We start from the raw sequence: 17,173 nt of genomic DNA on the forward strand, positions 1-17,173 counted from the left end.
TTTATCATTGGACTAATCTGTTATGAAAACCATGGGACAAAACGTTCCTGTTGGGCCGTTGTCACACACACACATATTTATTCAGAAATATTTGAGAACGAAGCACAAAATAAACAAAGGAATAAAGGTGCTGAAACAATCTGCAGTTTATGGCAGCATGCCTCTCAATACTGGAGTCGCAACATTAAGTACCTCATAATGCAGGGAATACAATGCAATTTAGATGTTGCTTTAATGGTGCAAATTCCCTATAGCAAATGTACAGTTACTCAAATGAACAAAAACCAAATGATTGCGATAAACCTGGAGGTGTGGGGCCCCATGTGGTAATCCAGCCTTCTGTACATCATTGTTTTCATCATAGTTTTAAATATTGTATTTAACTAAAAGATCTGAGTACTGTACTTCCACCCCTGCTTTGTTGATCAAGCATTCTGTCTGTGAGCTTTATGTTCAACAGCACTGGCTGTGAGAACACTGTGTCAGTTTGTGAACTTTTTAAATACTTGCCCAGTTAAAATGTGACCTTAAAATACTAAAGTTATCAACTTTATAAAGACGTTACTGTACATTTTGTTGGTGTACTTAGTGACTTTAGAGAACTTACTCTATGATGCCAGTGGATGTCACTGCAGGGCCTCCTCACTGATACCTGATGCAAGCATCAGTCAGGTCCAGTAATAATACAGTGGCTGCTTAGGGAAACACTATGCAGTTACAACAGACAGGACAGATGAAGTGACTCTTTTAATGACAGCATTTATTGCTGTTTGCTCCAAAGGCCGAGCTGCAGCGGCTCTGCCTGGCAGTGGTTATAATATTCATGTACGTTCATCCGTCAAATACCAATGTGTCGTAGCCAGATTCCTAAAAACAAGCACAGCCGTGGCTACAGCCACATCCGCACCTACAGCCTCAATCACGTGTCAATACAAAAAGTATTATGAGGGGCTGAGAAAGTACGTCCTAGTGTGACCCTAAGGGGCCTCCGTAGGTCAAAGTAGCAGTTGAGGCTATGTTAATACAGGGGCTGTCATAGATAAATGTCGCACCTTTGTCGAAGGCAGTTGACACATGGAATATCGAGAGGACGTGGAAATGTGACTGCATGTAGGAAAGCCTGAAGATGGACAAGGTAGTTAATATAATTGTTGTTGTTTTTTCGGGCTAGATGGAGAGCTAGCTAGTAACATCAATGTACGCTAATGTGAGTGTACATGTAAGTGAGCGTGAGCAAACTTTGCCAGTAAACATCCTAGGTGGTTTTACCAGGCCAGTAACATGTTAACTAAGACATTTCGTAAGTCGTTACTTGTGTTACCTAGCTAGAAGTTAGGATTGTGAAACGTAAGCTAACAAGATGTTAATTCGTGATAAATCATTTAGCAAAATAATAATTAGTTGTACTTGTATCAGGAGTTGAGCTTGACACGTTTCGACAGAATGAAGCGTGCGTTTAAAATATGTATAAAGTGACTGGTGTTGAACTAACTTGAAGTGCAGCCAGTGACGTGATTGTCAAAGGTCGCTTTTTAGCAGACTGCTGACAGGCCACGTTTTCTTTACCCAGGAAAGCTAACTGTCATCTGGTGTCCAGTCTTTTAACCCTAAACACCAGAGGAGGCAGAGAATGGAGCCTAGAGAGCCCCATTCGTCTTCACCGCCTCCTCTGGTGTTACCACATCCATATGTGTCCGAGCACATTTCAAGAGGGTAAGAAGATAATGACTGGCATATTTTTTTTTATACCTTGGTCAAATAAGTCAACAAGCACCTGTGTGAATTATTTAGCTTCTTATTTTTGTACATTTCTGAACATTGTCAAGGGACCGGTCAGGTCTGAGCCCAAAGCCACCAGGAAAAGCAGATATGTCAAGAAGTCATGGCTACAGCAGCAGCCGTCCTGTCAGACAGACCACTGATGATTTCCCACAGAGAGACAGGTCCATAAGGGGTCCACAAGCAAAAGTCAGTTTCATTTTGAGTACCAGATAAATAGATTTTTAAAAACCTTCTTCATTAAATTAATTGCAGTGATCTTCACCCATTTCTGCAGACATCCAGGACAAATAATGGCTCTTCTACTCAAGGCAAAATCATGGGCAAGAACTCACTGGATGCACAGAAAAGAGGTAGTTATTCCAGCTGAATGGTGAAAATAGCCTGGTTCCTATCAGAAAGTTGTAATTGTTTTTTAAAATCTTTGGGTGACCATGACACTCCACTCAGTGGAAATTAGTAGCAGACATTTGCTATAACCATTTGCAATTGATCCTTAGGTTTTAGAGGTCTCAGGTCTGCCTCAAACTCTGCGGGGAAGTCAAAACCAACACAGAATGACTTGGTGCCTTTTGAGGTGAAGATGTCTGATTTTCCGGAGTTAGGTGGTGTTTTGCCAGGCAAAGCAGGTTCTCCTCATGTTCAGAAAGAGGGCTGGGCTCCATCTCAGACATCCACAACCCCTCAAATGCAGACACTGGCATCTGCCTGGAAGGTGGGCTCAATGAAATATCACGTGATATTGTGTATTTTGAAACAAATTCCTCATGGATGCAGAGTTATAAGATTTTGATGCTATTGTGTGTGTTTTGTTTTTTTTAAGTCTGGCATGAGCAAACCCCCAGCGCATGCTGAACCCCAACAACCTGCCACTCATGCTAAGCCAGATTCCTCTGCTTCTTCACCAGGTAAGTAAAACTCCCAGTAGTCCACCTTTCAATTACAATAATATTATTTACTTATAGTAGTCTGTCTTTCAATTCCAATAAGGCAGTGTCAGTAATATTATTTACTTATTGTGAGCAGGTCAGACAGTGGCGACTTCCTGGGCCAGTGTTGCCTCTCAGCCACCAAAGCAGCCTGTCCCTAAGGAGAAGACAATCAGCAGCAACCAGATGCAGGTGTGACATGTTTGATTTAGACTCTGAACATAAAAGAATTGAATACAACTCTCTGAAAAAGGCTTTTCAAAAGTCTTGCATTTTATTTTCTGTGTTTATGAATATTTCTTCTCGCCTTTCATCAACTATAATGTTAACTTTGTCTGTATGTACTGTTGGGAGAGGTTATTCTTCTGTCAATTAAAATGACAAATACAACAGTGGATTGTGCTGAAAGAGGCCATTTAATCCTTTTTGTGCAGCTAAAATGTGAGACTATTTAGATGCAATAAATCATGGTGGTCAGCCTTGTTTCTAGGTCTGTCTGCATTGCCATGCATTGAAACATTGTTTTTTCAGACAGAGGATACTACTGCACAGCATGAAGTGGGAGCTCCAGGAAAGAAGAAACAGAAGAAAAAGAAGAAGAAAGCTGAATATGCAGAAGCTGAGGCAGAAGATGCTGTAATTTATCGGGAGCCTCCAAAATTTGAGGTAAAAAAAAAAAAACTGAGTTCAAAAACATAATTCATTTTTAATCATGGAAAATAAATGTGGATATTTTTTGTCAGCTTTTGGATTGATTACATGATTTATGTTGTCTTTGTATCTTGTCAGGATGAAAAGGAGTTTCCAGGTTTGACCCTTGCTTCGACTAGGACCAGCAGAAATGCAGCAACGCTTTACAGCGAGGTGCATTAAACCTTCCACATGTTCCTTAGTAATTATAATATGTCTTTTTAGAGTTTGCTACATGCTTTTTACAGGGATGGAAAATGCACTATTCAACATGTGGAGCCCATAGATTGTCACTAAAATTAGACTGTATATAATTTGAAAAAACATATATTAATTTACTTTTCAGGAAAACCAAAGAAAAACTGCTCAACAAACAGATGCTGACCAGATTCTCAACAAAGAAAAGCCATCTGCAGCAGAAACAGTTAAAAAAGGACAGGTTTGTATTTTCATCTTAATTTTGAAAAGGTTGTCTTTTGATATTTATTTTAAAGAGAAAACCATATAGACTGTGCCTAGTTTGTAACCCCCTGATTTCTAGAAAGCTGAAAAGGTCTCGGGGAAGAAGAGCAAAGCTCCTGTTCAGCTGGATATAGGAAATATATTGGCTGCCCTGGAAAAGAAGCAACACCCGCAAAAACCCAAGCAGGATGCCAAGCCAGTCATTCTCTCAGGTGGGTTATGGTCATCATCTTGGCCCCTGGAACAATGGGTTTCTCATTTCTTTCCCTTTGTAGTGCATCTAACTGTGTATTTTGGCTGATACACTTATTTAAAAAGGCATTTTTGGGACTGTAGTCAATAATCCAGATTTGTTAGTGCAAGGTATTGAAACGTAGCTCAGGCTAAGTCTCTTTTAAAATGACTTCTTTGTAGTTGGTGGAGGACTACCTATTGTCCAGAAGCAAGTGTTCATCCAAAAGAAGCCACCTTGGCAGAAGGATAAAATTGCACACAATCCCCTGGACTCCACCAGCCCTTTGGTGAAGAAAGGAAAACAAAGAGAGGTACCCAAAGCCAAGAAACCCACTCCTCTCAAGAAGGTAAGTCCACTCAGTTACTCTGGAGTAAAGACACACAGCACTTTGTAAGAATGTGTTAGTTTATGTCTGTGTGATCCTAAGGTCATTTTGAAAGAAAGGGAGGAGAGAAAACAGAGACGTTTGCTGGAGGAGAGAGGTCTGCTGCCAGAAGATGAGTTCAAACCTGTTAATGAAGCTGCAGAAGAAGAACAGTGTGACACAAATCCCACAGGTCAGTAATGAGTCCCACAGCAAGTAAACACAGCTTAGATTTAAGTAGTAGTAGGAAATCTTTGAGTATAGGTGATATTTGATGTGCTTTTGAAATCTCAGATGACATTGAAAGTCCTACTGAAGAACTCGATGATCAGTCTGAGTTTAATGGCACAAATCAGATGGTGAAACAAGAGGAGGAGACTGACACAGACGAGATTGTAACACAGCAAACCACTTCACCTGTGTCCTGTGCCGTCAGTCATCCCAAAATCCACAGCAGAAAATTCAGAGAGTAAGGCTGAAAAAGCATCATGCTCCACTGTATACCTGATCTTTGTTGGCTGTTTTTATGTGTCCGTGATGTGTGGCTAAGAAATCAGAAAACATTTAATGTCACAGAATACAGTTCACTTGTTTTGTTTCGTTTTTCCTCAAATTTCTGCTAATTTGAAATGTGTACTGTTGTACATGTCAGCTATTGTAGCCAGATGCTGAGCAGAGATGTGGACCAGTGTGTGACGGCTCTGCTAAAGGAGCTGGTTCGTTTCCAGGACCGCCTGTACCAGAAGGACCCAATGAAGGCCCGCATGAAGAGACGGCTGGTAATGGGGCTGAGAGAGGTCCTGAAGCACCTAAAACTCAGGAAGGTCAAGTGTGTCATCATCTCACCCAACTGTGAACGAATCCAATCCAAAGGTATTGTGTCTGTGTGAGAGCTTCACTGTGTATGGCTTCAGGAAGTTTATTTTTTATAGTGTTGGATCTTTCTCTTTAATACTGCCAGTCTGTACCTTACAAGAACAATCCTTATTTTATTAAGTTTGGCCTTGTTCTATTTGTATGTGGTTACATTTTAGTTTAATTGGGGTGAATATTAGTTCTAGTGCTTTTTTTTTTACTCAAATATTGGGCTAATCTCTTTATTATGATGCTCAGAAATCATATCATTTTCATTATTGATTTATTACTCTCTAAAATGTCAACAACGTACATCATACTTTGAGCTTTCAGAACAGAGAGGAGATGAAGTGATTCAGCTTTTGGTGCCTGCATGTGGATGGAAATCTTTACAAAAACAACCAATTTTAGTAGACATCTACAAAAACTATTATACAGTATGCCTTTCTTTGTCATCTAATAGTGAATGGAACATTTTGGGCTTTGACACTTGTTCGGACAAACCAAGCTACAGGAAGGGCTGTGACAAAGGCAGTGATCACAGTGTGGACTCGTAGTAACAGAAAGATGCCTCCTCATTTTAACTGCTGAGCAGGCTAATGTCATTTTTTGGAAAGCTAAACTTTCCCTAGCAGTATTTTCAGATTTATCCGTTTTTGAACAGGCCTCATCTTGGGTGTGAAAATGACAACTTAGTGTGGAAATGTCTGAAGTGAAGAGAAAGTAAATGTGTGCATAGTCTGATCATGACAGTTTTACACATTTATCAATTTAGATGTAGGATTAACTAGGTACAAATGTGTTCTGGCTAAAGCCACGGAATACTTGTGATACTGTAATTCATGGCAAAATGTCCCCTCTCACAGGTGGCCTGGATGAGGCTCTCCACACCATCATTGACACGTGTCGGGAACAGGGGGTGCCTTTCGTGTTTGCCCTCTCCAGGAAAGCTTTGGGCCGCTGCGTCAACAAGGCAGTGCCTGTCAGTCTGGTGGGCATCTTCAACTATGATGGTGCACAGGTCAGGTTTACTATACACTAATCACTAACAAAGCAGATGTTCTTCAAATCTGCCATAATGCTATTACAGTGGAAATATTAAACGATTCTGACCATGAAAGAAGATGTATTTTTTTGACAAGCTAAAACCTTTTGTTTTTTCTTGCAGGACTACTATCATAAGATGATTGAGTTGTCGTCTGAGGCCAGGACAGCCTATGAGGTCATGGTGACGAGCTTGGAGCAGCCGGACCAGGACCAGGCGGAGGCAGAGCTGGAGATGAACAGGGAGAAAGAGCTGCAGATAAACAGCCTGGGTGAGCAGGCTGAGCCCTGTCCAGATTCCACACAGTCAGAGGAACCAGAATACAGTAAGTTACTGTCCCAACCCACTACTGGTAACATCTGTTCTTTGTTTATATTTGTGTGAGATAAAATCAAATGAAAGCTGTAATTCTGTCACTTGACCAATGAAATCCACTTTAGGGAATATGTACTATATTTGAATAAGAGAAGAGTTGGTAAAACGGTTCACCACTGAAAGTCAGATAAAATAATTATCTTTTTGTATTTCTTCTTCCAGTAAAAATTTGGAAGAAAATTTTGGAGAAGAACTACAACCAGAAATGTTTGAACTTTGAGGAGCAGCTGGGCTCCATGCACTTGGACAGTGAATGTACAGAAAACACTGACGATGAGAAGAGTTGACAGAGGCGACGCCTTCTGTGTGTCAAAAAAAAAAAAAAAAAACTTGCTCGTGCTGCTCAGACGAGCACTAGGATGGACTTGAATCCCACATGGCGGAAAAGACATGATGGTCTGGGGATTTTTGTCAGGCAATTAATCATGTTGCTAATACTTACAGTGAATTATGAACTCCTTTATGTTCTTTTGTTTGAGTTCAAGATAACTGGGCAAAGCTGTGACATTTAAAAGTGTGTGTGTGTGTGTGTGTGGGGGGGGGGGTTATACTGGGACCAATCTGGTCACTTAGCGATCTAACAATATGAACTTTCAACCATGCTGTTTATGAACACACCTAGAGGATGTGTAAGGCTCGGTGTATTAACTGTGTGTAGAATTATCAGCCACTTATTCGGGACTAAATCTGTGATAATGTGACACTGAACATTGCACAGACTTTAGCTCAAGAGCCACTGTGTTGTTACTGTTATTTAGTTGAATATTTTTAAACTAAAGTGTTTAAAGGATTATTTTCAGGTATTTTATTATTTTTATTTGAAAGAAACAGAGAAATAATAGGAAAGATGGTGAGATTGGAGAGGTGACATGCAACAAGGGTCTTCAGTCAGACTCAGTTCAGCATCTTATATGGGCTGAATACAACTTCGTACCTGTGAAATGAAAGGTTGTGTATCACCCCTTGTAAAACTGTGGAATCAAACATGAGAAATTCAAAATTTGTGAATGTGGAAAATAAATTGTAGGAACTTGGTGCTGCTTTTTGGTTGTCAAAGCAAGGCCCAAATTAATTCTTTAAGCTCTTACATATGCACTAATTCCATGCATTTTATATACAGTACATTATAGAATACATTGTTTTTGCTGTTAGTATACAAGAAAACATACGTATTCATTATGTACTAACAAGAAATTGTACAATATGATTACTAAAATACATCAGTAGAGTAAAACAACAAGGATTTTTAGTTTTCCTAGGGACTGTCTGAGTATACTGTGTCACCTTTCCCATATGAATGCACAATATATGCAAAACCTTTCTATAATTTGTGTGTAGTATGGATTTGGCACGCAGCTTGTACTCTTGTTTATCTTCAATGTTGCACTCAGTGTGGTAACTTTTAAGCACAGTTTCAGATATTTTTTTTTTCTACAGCCACAAATTGCTTCTACACATTCTGAGTGTTGTCCACAAGTTTACAAAGGGTCACAAGCTCAAAATCTCCCCACAGTTTCAAAGCCTAAGCCATCACGATGCCCCTTGGTTCAGTTTAGAAGTAAAAATGAAGCTGTGCTCTTTATGTGCATAAGACATGAAATTACTTTTTACATAACAGCTCAGAACAGTATAGCTTTTGTCCTTGGTTGTGCTACAAAGTTGAGCTTGTATTTTTGATTTGTGCTTGACAGCGTAAGAGTTGCATGCTGAATTAGGTGTAAATGGTAGTGTTTGATTTAAGTGGGAAATAATGGCAAACTAATAAGAAATATTACCTGTTGTTAATTAAAAAGATGTTCTGTTTTCCCACCTAGTGAGGAAAAGAAAGCTATAAAATAGCATTGAGATATTAATCTAAAGTGCTAGGTGACCATCGTATGCTCAAAGCGCCATTAAAGGACAATTATTTGAAGCAGGCAACTTCAGTTTACAGTTAATTCAGATTTCAAAGGACTGAGACAAAGATTATAGGGAGAGAAGATGATTATGATTTATAAAGAGTTGTCATTCTAATTTTGAAGGAGAAATGACTAATATAAACATTTAAGTTGTGGAAAGGTGGTATAAATGTCTGATGAAAAAAGGATTTTAGTGAGTCCCTTTGCTAATTGGTTGGGACTGGATTAATGTAAGTCAGGCCTGATGAAGTGTTGCCGAATTAAATCTCGGTACAATTCTACAAGGAGGAAGAGGAGGGTAGTCAGCGTGTTAATGTTACAGTAATAGGCCATTTTCATGTCAGAGGTTTTGACATGTCACAAAAGGAAAAACAGGTGTGACCAATAGTTTCGGGATTTGGATATGCCACATGCGGCAGAGTCATTAATTAGTGACAGCTGTGCTTTTCTTGCTATCACAAGCCAAAGTGTTTGCTTTAGGATAAGTTTTATGTAATCTTGTGTTGGAATAAAATTAAAAAAAAACTTGACATTTTGAGGAATATACTTATTTACTTTCTGGAAATAATAGAACAAGGAATATTTATTCTTCAGTTTAAATGCTTTTTTTTCCCCCCCTGAGGTGCCCCATTATCATATACATTGTGGAGGGATTAAGCATCATGTTTTATCAGAAAGAGGCAATTTAATTCAGATGTTTTATTTTTATTTATCACTGAGAGGCAAAAATTATCCTGGGGTTAAACTGCACCATGCAAGGTCAGATCAGACCAAGTGCTTAAAATGTACAAGGAGCAAACTTTACAATTCTTTATCTACTATCTTGTTTCTAGGAAACAGATACTCTGTCACCAATATCATTAGCATTTATCCTCAAGAGACCCTCAGATTTCCACAGCAATCTATCCAACATTTGTCAAGATATTCCACTCTAAACCACAATTGTCAACTTTGAGGTGGTGCAAGAGGAAAGGTCAGCAGATCACCAAAGTCAGTGTGATTCATCCTTTTGTGACTTTCAATGTCTGTGCCAAATGTCGTGGTAATCCATCTGATGATAATAACAAAATTATAGAAAGTCTCCAGCCTTTTTCTTTAAACAGTGAATCACTACAATCATTGGCCATTTATATTGGGACACTGCATATGAAACAGAGTTTACATTAAAGGTGGTACAGGGATTGTCTCTACATATCCGCTACCAGTTAGTTGTATGCACACTCCCCCTGTACTGGGTCTAGTTACATGAGGATTTCTTGGCTTCTGATCTGTCCAGTCTGTGTTGTGGTTTCTTTTCTCCTTAGAACACGAGTCGGAAGAGTCCGCTGAGATATTCTGTATGTGCAGGATGACAGCATTGTCACTCTCTACCTCTGTCACCCTACTGTAGTCCTTTGGTATGTTCTTCTCTTCAGCCTCCATGTTTTCCTTTACGGCTATGAAAATATTGTCACCATTCACCTCTTTCACTTTGTTATAGTCCATATCTACCTCCTGTATGTTCTCGTGTCTCTGAATATCCACATAACTGCTGTTGGCGAGAGGATAGACAATCCTCTCAGCCACAGAGTTGTGATTTGGTGGATGCATTGTTCCTGTGTTTATAAGGTTTATATTTGAACACTGTGGTTTCTGAGTTGGGAGCTGGTCTGGCTCCATGTTAGATATAGTGTCCTCTGAAAGAGACTTATTGCTTTTTTCAAAGTTGTCTCTTTCATCATTACTCTCCTTAGCCATTACCCCATTACACTGGCCTGACGTTGACTGGATTTCCAAGTCTGTGTGAATACCAGCACGATTAATCAAGCTTTTCTTCCTTTTTTGAGAACTTGGCGGTACATCATAGTTGTCAGACACAATTAGGTACTCCTCGATCGGTTCCACACAGGGCCCCATCGAAGGAAAGTTCTGGTTGAAGATCAAGGCGCTGACGACATCTTCAGCTCGCCCACTCTGGAAGGGTTAGTCAGGCATAATTCAGTACATTGTAATCTGGGCCAAACAGGTTTTGGGATGTGCTAGGAATACAATGCAAATCCAGTTTTACCTTGAGAAGCTGAACATCAACTCCTCTTATCTTTGGAACAGGAACACGGGGCAGAAGACACTGCTGCACACTGAGGAACAAAAAAGTTGTGAATCCGGTTATCTTTGTCCTCTAGACTTTACATAAAGTGTTGTATATGTTTCTTTGCAGGTGATACATACTGTTTCCTCTTCATGACCAAGATGCACATTGCAGTTATAAATGAAATTGCAGAGAGGATGGAAACCAATATCCAAACCAGTTTCTCATTCTGAAGATCTAAATTTAAAAAGTTTGTGTTGATTATTAATACTTAATTTGTAATCGTCGCCATCTTGTCGTAAAGCCAAACATGGAGCAAAGAGCTTCTGAGACTCACAGTTGGGGATTTTTGCATGGGTAGAGTTGGTCCAGTCGCTCCAGGAGCCATGGTCTAGTCTACAGCGAACCTGAATCATGTACACTACCCCAGGATTAACGTTGTACAGGCTGAAGTAGGCTTGTGTACCTGATGCGTACTCCTAGGAAAAAAAAGGGGGACACACAAATCAACTAAAGTTCACCTTGTACCCATGTAAAGATCATATTTGGGTTTAACAGTAGTTGCAAATGTTTTTCCTAAAGTGATGGTAAAATTTTCCACTGATAACCGAAAGGTTGGTGGTGGGGCAGCTGTGGCTCAGGAGGTAGACCAGTCACCCTTCAAGGTCGGAGGTTTGATTCCTGCTCTCCCCAGTCCACATGTTGGGCAAGACACTGAACACCCAAGCACCGCCATCAGTGTGTATGTGCATGCGTGTAAGTTGGTGCTGCAGATGGCTGCCTCGGTTCTTACCAGACAAAAAGTCCTTGTGTGTGTAACATACTTGGCCAATAACCGTGATTATCATTATGAAATTACAGTACACTGACTACTATGTACTAACTGCAACACCTGCTTACTAAGAAAATAGAAATATTTGTACAGAGTATGCTCAAGACTGGATTGCCAGCTGGGTAAAGTGGGTGACTGTTAAGGGGCCCGGAAAATCCCAGCTTTGCTCCATATTGTCTGGTCTACATCATCTGATACATCTCCTTTTGTTATAAATCTACACCACTGTTGAAAGATATGACATCCTCCATCATGTAGCCTTGAGCTTAAATTGTTTTAGTTTGCTGAGCTCATTTGTTGTAAATGTATTTGATCAAATTACATATAGATTTTCTGTTTGTCAAGTCATTTACACACAGAGAAGGAAAGGTCATTATTATTCCATCACAGGAGATTCGTAAGGACGCAACCGTCAAATATTTTCATAAAAATTTGGCCTGACAATTATTTTTCTTGATATCTGATTGTTTAAAAATGTAAAAATAATTGGAAAATGCCCATGATTATTCCCTGAAGCCCAAGTGAACATATTCAAATTGCTTTTGCTGTCTGACCAACAGTCAAAAACCCAGAGATGTTCAGTAAACTATAATTATAAAACAATGAAAAACATTCACATTTGAGAATCTGGCATCAGCAATTTGGCCTTTTTGTTCAACAAGCAGTCAATTATCAGAATTGTTGGCAGGTAATTTTCTGTTAGTCATTTCATCTTGAGAGCACAGGTTTCTGGGTAAAAATGAAACTAATGTGTACACCGGGGGGTCAGTGGAGGTGGTGCTGATGCCCTGTGGTTAATCCACTCATGTATATTTTGCAGTGTTACTGTTGAGTACGAAAGCAAGTCACAACAACTGACAGTCCTGGGTGCAGTCCGTTTATTGGCCTGTACTGACTGTGTATGTAACAACTTGATTGTTTACCTGAAGAAGAGAAGTTAGATTGTTTACTTTCTTCCCATTTACACTACTGCAATTCATACCCAAGCCAGATTTCACTCCCAGTTGCAATCGTTCTAAAATGCAGCCACGAGGCACTTAAAACAATTTAAGGAAGCTGGATTCATCACCCTATCATAGCTTGAAATCACTTACTGCCTGTTTACAAGATTTACAATCTATGTTGATACTGATTACCTTCATGGAAAATTTTGGTCAGGGCATTAACTTTTAACTTATTATGGACTAGATGGCCGCCTCAGGCAGGGACCTCCTGGCTAATCCAAGGTCATAAGTAGCTTTGTGGGGAAAACAGCAGTCCCATTTAATATTGTACTTAATTCCTTTTATACCCTCCAGTTTGTTTCCATTCAGTCTTTTTCTTTGAGTGTGTTTTTGACACACAAAATCAAACAGTTTTGTTTTGTGTTTTTCAAGAGGAAGTTAATGTCATACTAACAAACCATATTTCCACCTTTGATGGGTTTATTAGTAACTTTCAATGAAAGGACATGCAGTGGAGTGTGTGTTTACAAAGGAACCAACTGTGCAGTTGTGCTTTTTACAGGCTCTTTTCTCAAAGGCGCAGTTTGTTTCACTTTTCACTACGCAATCGATGGAAGGCACAAAATCAATCACATCATCTTTTGGGATTTGCCAGCTGATTATAACTGAAAACATATTTTACTATTGGTTATACAAATATCACTGATTGTCTATGTGACTCCCTTTCTGTTTAGCAAAAAAATGATTCTTCTTCTCACAATCATATTTTTCAGGAATTCGGTTCTTAACATTTAACACTCACCTTCCACTCGTCGCTGTTTTGTTGTTTGACTCTTAATTCATATTTAATGGTGACCCATCCGGATTTTGTGTCCGTGTTACGGGGAGGTTCCCACCTGACACTGAGACATGGACTGTTCTCTCTCTCCTCCACCAGCAGTGTGACATTTTCAGGTGTGTTGGGCTTCACTGTCAAGCACAGACAGGACAGGTATTGGTCTACAGCCACAGTAGAGCCTCTGTGAGGTTGAACTTTGGCACAGTGGTGCTTTGAGCTAAACATGCTGGTGTTTATATGTATGACATTTATCATACTCATCATGTTAGTGCATTAGCATGCTAACTTTTACTATAGCGCTAAAACCCAAATACAGCTGGGGCTGATAGGAATGTCATTCATTAGTTTTGCAGGTGTTTGATGGACAAATTGAATTTTTTGTTAAGCACTAATCAAAATTATTACAATTCCTCCTGAGGATGATGTGAATGAATTTTTTATTGAGATAATTGAAAGTTGACCTTGGTGGACTTGTGGTGCTAAAGGCTTTATGATTCATATGTCTCTGTATCAGGCCATCATTTGGTTGAGAGATTTCAATCTGTGGTTCACTGATTAACAGACCAACATTCCCATCCATAGAGCCATGCCAGTAGCATGACTAAAAACATGATCCTTGAGAAGATTTACAGCAGCCAAGTGCCACATGTAGTAACCTGCATCTTAATCTGTGTTTATGTTTATACATGTGGGTCTGAGAGGTAGGTACTCAGACACCAAGGAATCAAGAGGATTATGAGGACACAAAATGTAGCAAATACCTAGTTTCTATACATTTTTATATATGTTTCAACTTATACAGAGTAAATTCAGATCCCTGGGACAGCAGCTAACACAGTGAGTTAATATTTTCTTACATGGGACAGGACTTTGCCCCAAGTGTATTGTAAGTACAGGGCATGGTAAGAACATACGCTGCCTGTATAGCCAAATAAAAGATGTGAAATTTGATCCGAGGCTGTACGCATGTTAAACAGCAGGCACAAACCAGTTCCACCTCATTCTGTTTTCATTTGTGGCTCATGTCTGTCACTCAGTACTTTTCCATTCCTTATTAAGCTCAAGAAGGCTGCACAGTGCCAATCATTAGCTGGATCAATACAGATCATTATCAACTTTAATGATTACACAAATCTAGTAGTAGTCAGTAGTCCAGCATGTATTACTCCTAGTCTGACACAAATCCTCTTGGTAATTATAAATAATTTGCACAGAGTTATTCATTTTGAATTTGGTCCTTTTTGGTCCAGATAGTCCTGATTATATCCAGTGTGGTTCAGTGTTGTAAAACACCAATACAGGACAAAGTCCGAAGAAGCTGACTACTTTTTATAGACACTGTATAATAATGACAACAGTGCAGAGCCACAAAAAACTTAGAGGATATTTTTAATATGCAGAAGCTTTGCTGAAATTCTTACTCAGTACTTTGCTTTTCTTACTTGTCTTTATTTAAATACAGAATTTAGTCGCTGTTATATTTTTGTATTTATTTTATAGCTGTTTTTTGTGAGTGCACCTATTAGAAATAGGGTACATCTGTGTTAATGTACAGGAGTGAATGAACCTAATTAAATCTTTATTCTTTGGGAGTAACAACATACCGATTTCCATCACGTCTATGCTAAGGGGTTCTGAAGTGGCGTTCCCAAGGGCATTGGAGGCCACCACCATCAGGTTGTACTCGACCCAGATGGAGGTGCGGCTCTTGTCAAAGAAACAGGAGTTCCTCCCTGCTGAGCGGTAGTCAGGACACTCATGTATTCCCTCCACACTGTTCATACAGAAAACAAGACAAGACCTTTACTGACCAGGATGGGGGTGAACACTCCTCAGGGTGTTTTGCTTTCATGCACATACAACAAAACCAGCATTTTCAAACTGTGTTATGGGTGGTGAATAAATGTTAACAGTCAGACACGGCTCAACTAAAGGCAGTCCCAGACAGTGGCTTTATATTAATACTCAGATGTGTGCAACATGATCCCAAATGTCTTTTTTTTTTAAGAAGAAAGACTGGAAGTGTTTGACAGATGTTATAAATCAAAGGTGTAAACCTTTGTTGAATTTTGTCAAACCACCAAGAAGCCTCAGGTCATTGAATTTACAAAAGTATTCATGTCATATAGTGTACTTTGATCTTTTACCGTATGTGAAAATAATAGTGAAAGTCTACAGCCACGAGTGGCTCTGTGAGGCTGTATGCATGCACAGCTAAATGCTAATGTTAGCTTTCTGGATGCCGCTGTTATAATGCCATCCATGTTCATTATCTTCTAGCTTAATACAATTTGCTTATTAGCATTAGACTGTTAGTTTTGTGAATATCAGGACATGAACATAGGTACTGAACAAATTAAATTTTGTCCTGATTGTCGACATAAATAATGAAGTTAGGTGGTAAATTCCAGCTCCCTTATTTCATTGGTCCTCGCTCCTTGGCCCTCACTCGACCGTAACGACTTTGGGATCGAGGATGTCCCAGAGCTCTTATGGGTATGCTGCGAGGAAGTCTTTTATGTACCAACACACCCCTTTATCAGAAATCGGTTAGTGATTGGACACTTCAGGTGAAGGATCGAGGAAAAGGGCATTCTCATGTCATTATAAACCTTTTTCCTTGATTCCTCTGTCCTCACCATTTTTCCTTGCATCTTTTCCTCTCATCTTACTGTATGTGGGCAGGATTAAGACACGAGGAAAAGACGCAAATGAGGGAAACGCGGATGCAATTAAGAGACTTGGGATTCACCTAGCAAATCACTGTTATCGGTAGGATTAATCCTCTGGGGACCAGGACTGCTTGTGCAACATTTTGTAGTAATCAATCCAATAGCTGTTGATATTTTTTTAGCCTGGACCAAAGTGCACCAACTGACTGACACTGCCGTCCTTGAATAGTAATATATTGGCATTTTACCTTCAGGCCAGGGCAAGTGAGGGTCACACAAGTGAGGCAGATGAAGTCTGCAGGTTTACTTGCACAGCAACAAAGACTTGTGCTCAGCTGACTGAGCACAAGTCTGTGAACAAGGGAGCAGGTAGTTTTCCACTCACTTGTCTACAACACTACACTACACAGGCCACTCAACAACAAGAGCTTTCTCAGTGTGGTGAATAAACCTAATGGGGTTCTGGTGGCTTTGAAGTTCAGACACATACAGTATACTGTGGTTAAAACCCTGGTTCAGTTCCAGGTGGTTTTCTTTCTTGCATGTCATTCCTCTTTCTCTCTGTGTCCCTCACCCTCCCTGTATCTCTACTGTTACCCTGCTGAATAGAGGTAAGATGCCCTAAAAATTCTTAAAATGAATATTAAACAAGACTTAGTGATCGGACTGACTTTTCTTTCTCGTAGTAGAGGCGGTGCGTTGTCAGCAGTCCTCCGTCAGAGCCCGGCTCCCACCAGCAGGTAAATGTCTCCTTCTCAGGGGACCTGCAGCCGAGCAGGACTGGTTTCCCTGGTGGAGACATGCCTGGCAACACATGTGACAAACAAGCTTCAGTTCCCATCTCACAATATAGCATTAATATAATAAAATAAAAAACAGAAACTGGCAGAATACATAAGAAAATCTCCTTCCTGTCATAGTATCTAGCCATGCAGATAGTTTTTGACATACAGTGGGCACAGAAAGTATTCAGACCCCCTTAAATTTTTCACTCTTTGTTATATTGCAGCCATATGCTAAAATCATTTAAGTTCATTTTTTTCCTCATTAATGTACACACAGCACCCCATATTGACAGAAAAACACAGAATTTTTGACATTTTTGCAGATTTATTAAAAAAGAAAAACTGAAATATCACATGGTCATAAGTATTCAGACCCTTTGCTCAGTATTTAGTAGAAGCACC

At 39.6% G+C, this 17,173-nt stretch overlaps 2 protein-coding genes across 3 annotated transcripts in view; one reads left to right on the forward strand and one right to left on the reverse strand.

Annotated features, from left to right (window-relative positions):
• Positions 1-981: 981 nt before the first annotated feature.
• On the forward strand, positions 982-9,162 carry LOC109959156 (selenocysteine insertion sequence-binding protein 2). The gene is made up of 18 exons (XM_020598308.1): positions 982-1,135; positions 1,571-1,713; positions 1,827-1,968; positions 2,057-2,132; positions 2,280-2,494; positions 2,603-2,687; positions 2,806-2,900; positions 3,240-3,374; positions 3,498-3,572; positions 3,745-3,837; positions 3,940-4,072; positions 4,275-4,441; positions 4,523-4,652; positions 4,754-4,928; positions 5,112-5,332; positions 6,181-6,335; positions 6,483-6,684; positions 6,897-9,162. Exons 2-18 carry the CDS (start codon positions 1,631-1,633, stop codon positions 7,019-7,021), a joined length of 2,307 nt encoding a protein of 768 aa, XP_020453964.1. The 5' UTR covers positions 982-1,135; positions 1,571-1,630; the 3' UTR covers positions 7,022-9,162.
• Positions 9,163-9,370: 208 nt separating this feature from the next.
• Positions 9,371-17,173, reverse strand: part of prlrb (prolactin receptor b) — a 20,882-nt gene continuing 13,079 nt past the window's right edge. For both annotated transcript variants that reach the window (XM_020598302.1, XM_020598303.1), the window contains exons 3-9: positions 16,658-16,790; positions 14,919-15,088; positions 13,279-13,445; positions 11,038-11,179; positions 10,841-10,937; positions 10,680-10,749; positions 9,371-10,585 (exon numbers count right to left, since the gene is read on the reverse strand). In XM_020598302.1, the coding sequence (XP_020453958.1) occupies positions 9,791-10,585; positions 10,680-10,749; positions 10,841-10,937; positions 11,038-11,179; positions 13,279-13,445; positions 14,919-15,088; positions 16,658-16,790 (1,574 nt within the window). In that variant the 3' untranslated portion in view covers positions 9,371-9,790. The remainder of the gene's footprint in view (positions 10,586-10,679; positions 10,750-10,840; positions 10,938-11,037; positions 11,180-13,278; positions 13,446-14,918; positions 15,089-16,657; positions 16,791-17,173) is intronic.

The sequence above is a fragment of the Monopterus albus genome, unplaced genomic scaffold, assembly GCF_001952655.1.
Source record: "Monopterus albus unplaced genomic scaffold, M_albus_1.0 scaffold37.1, whole genome shotgun sequence".
In the NCBI taxonomy this organism is placed as follows: Eukaryota; Metazoa; Chordata; class Actinopteri; order Synbranchiformes; family Synbranchidae; genus Monopterus; species Monopterus albus.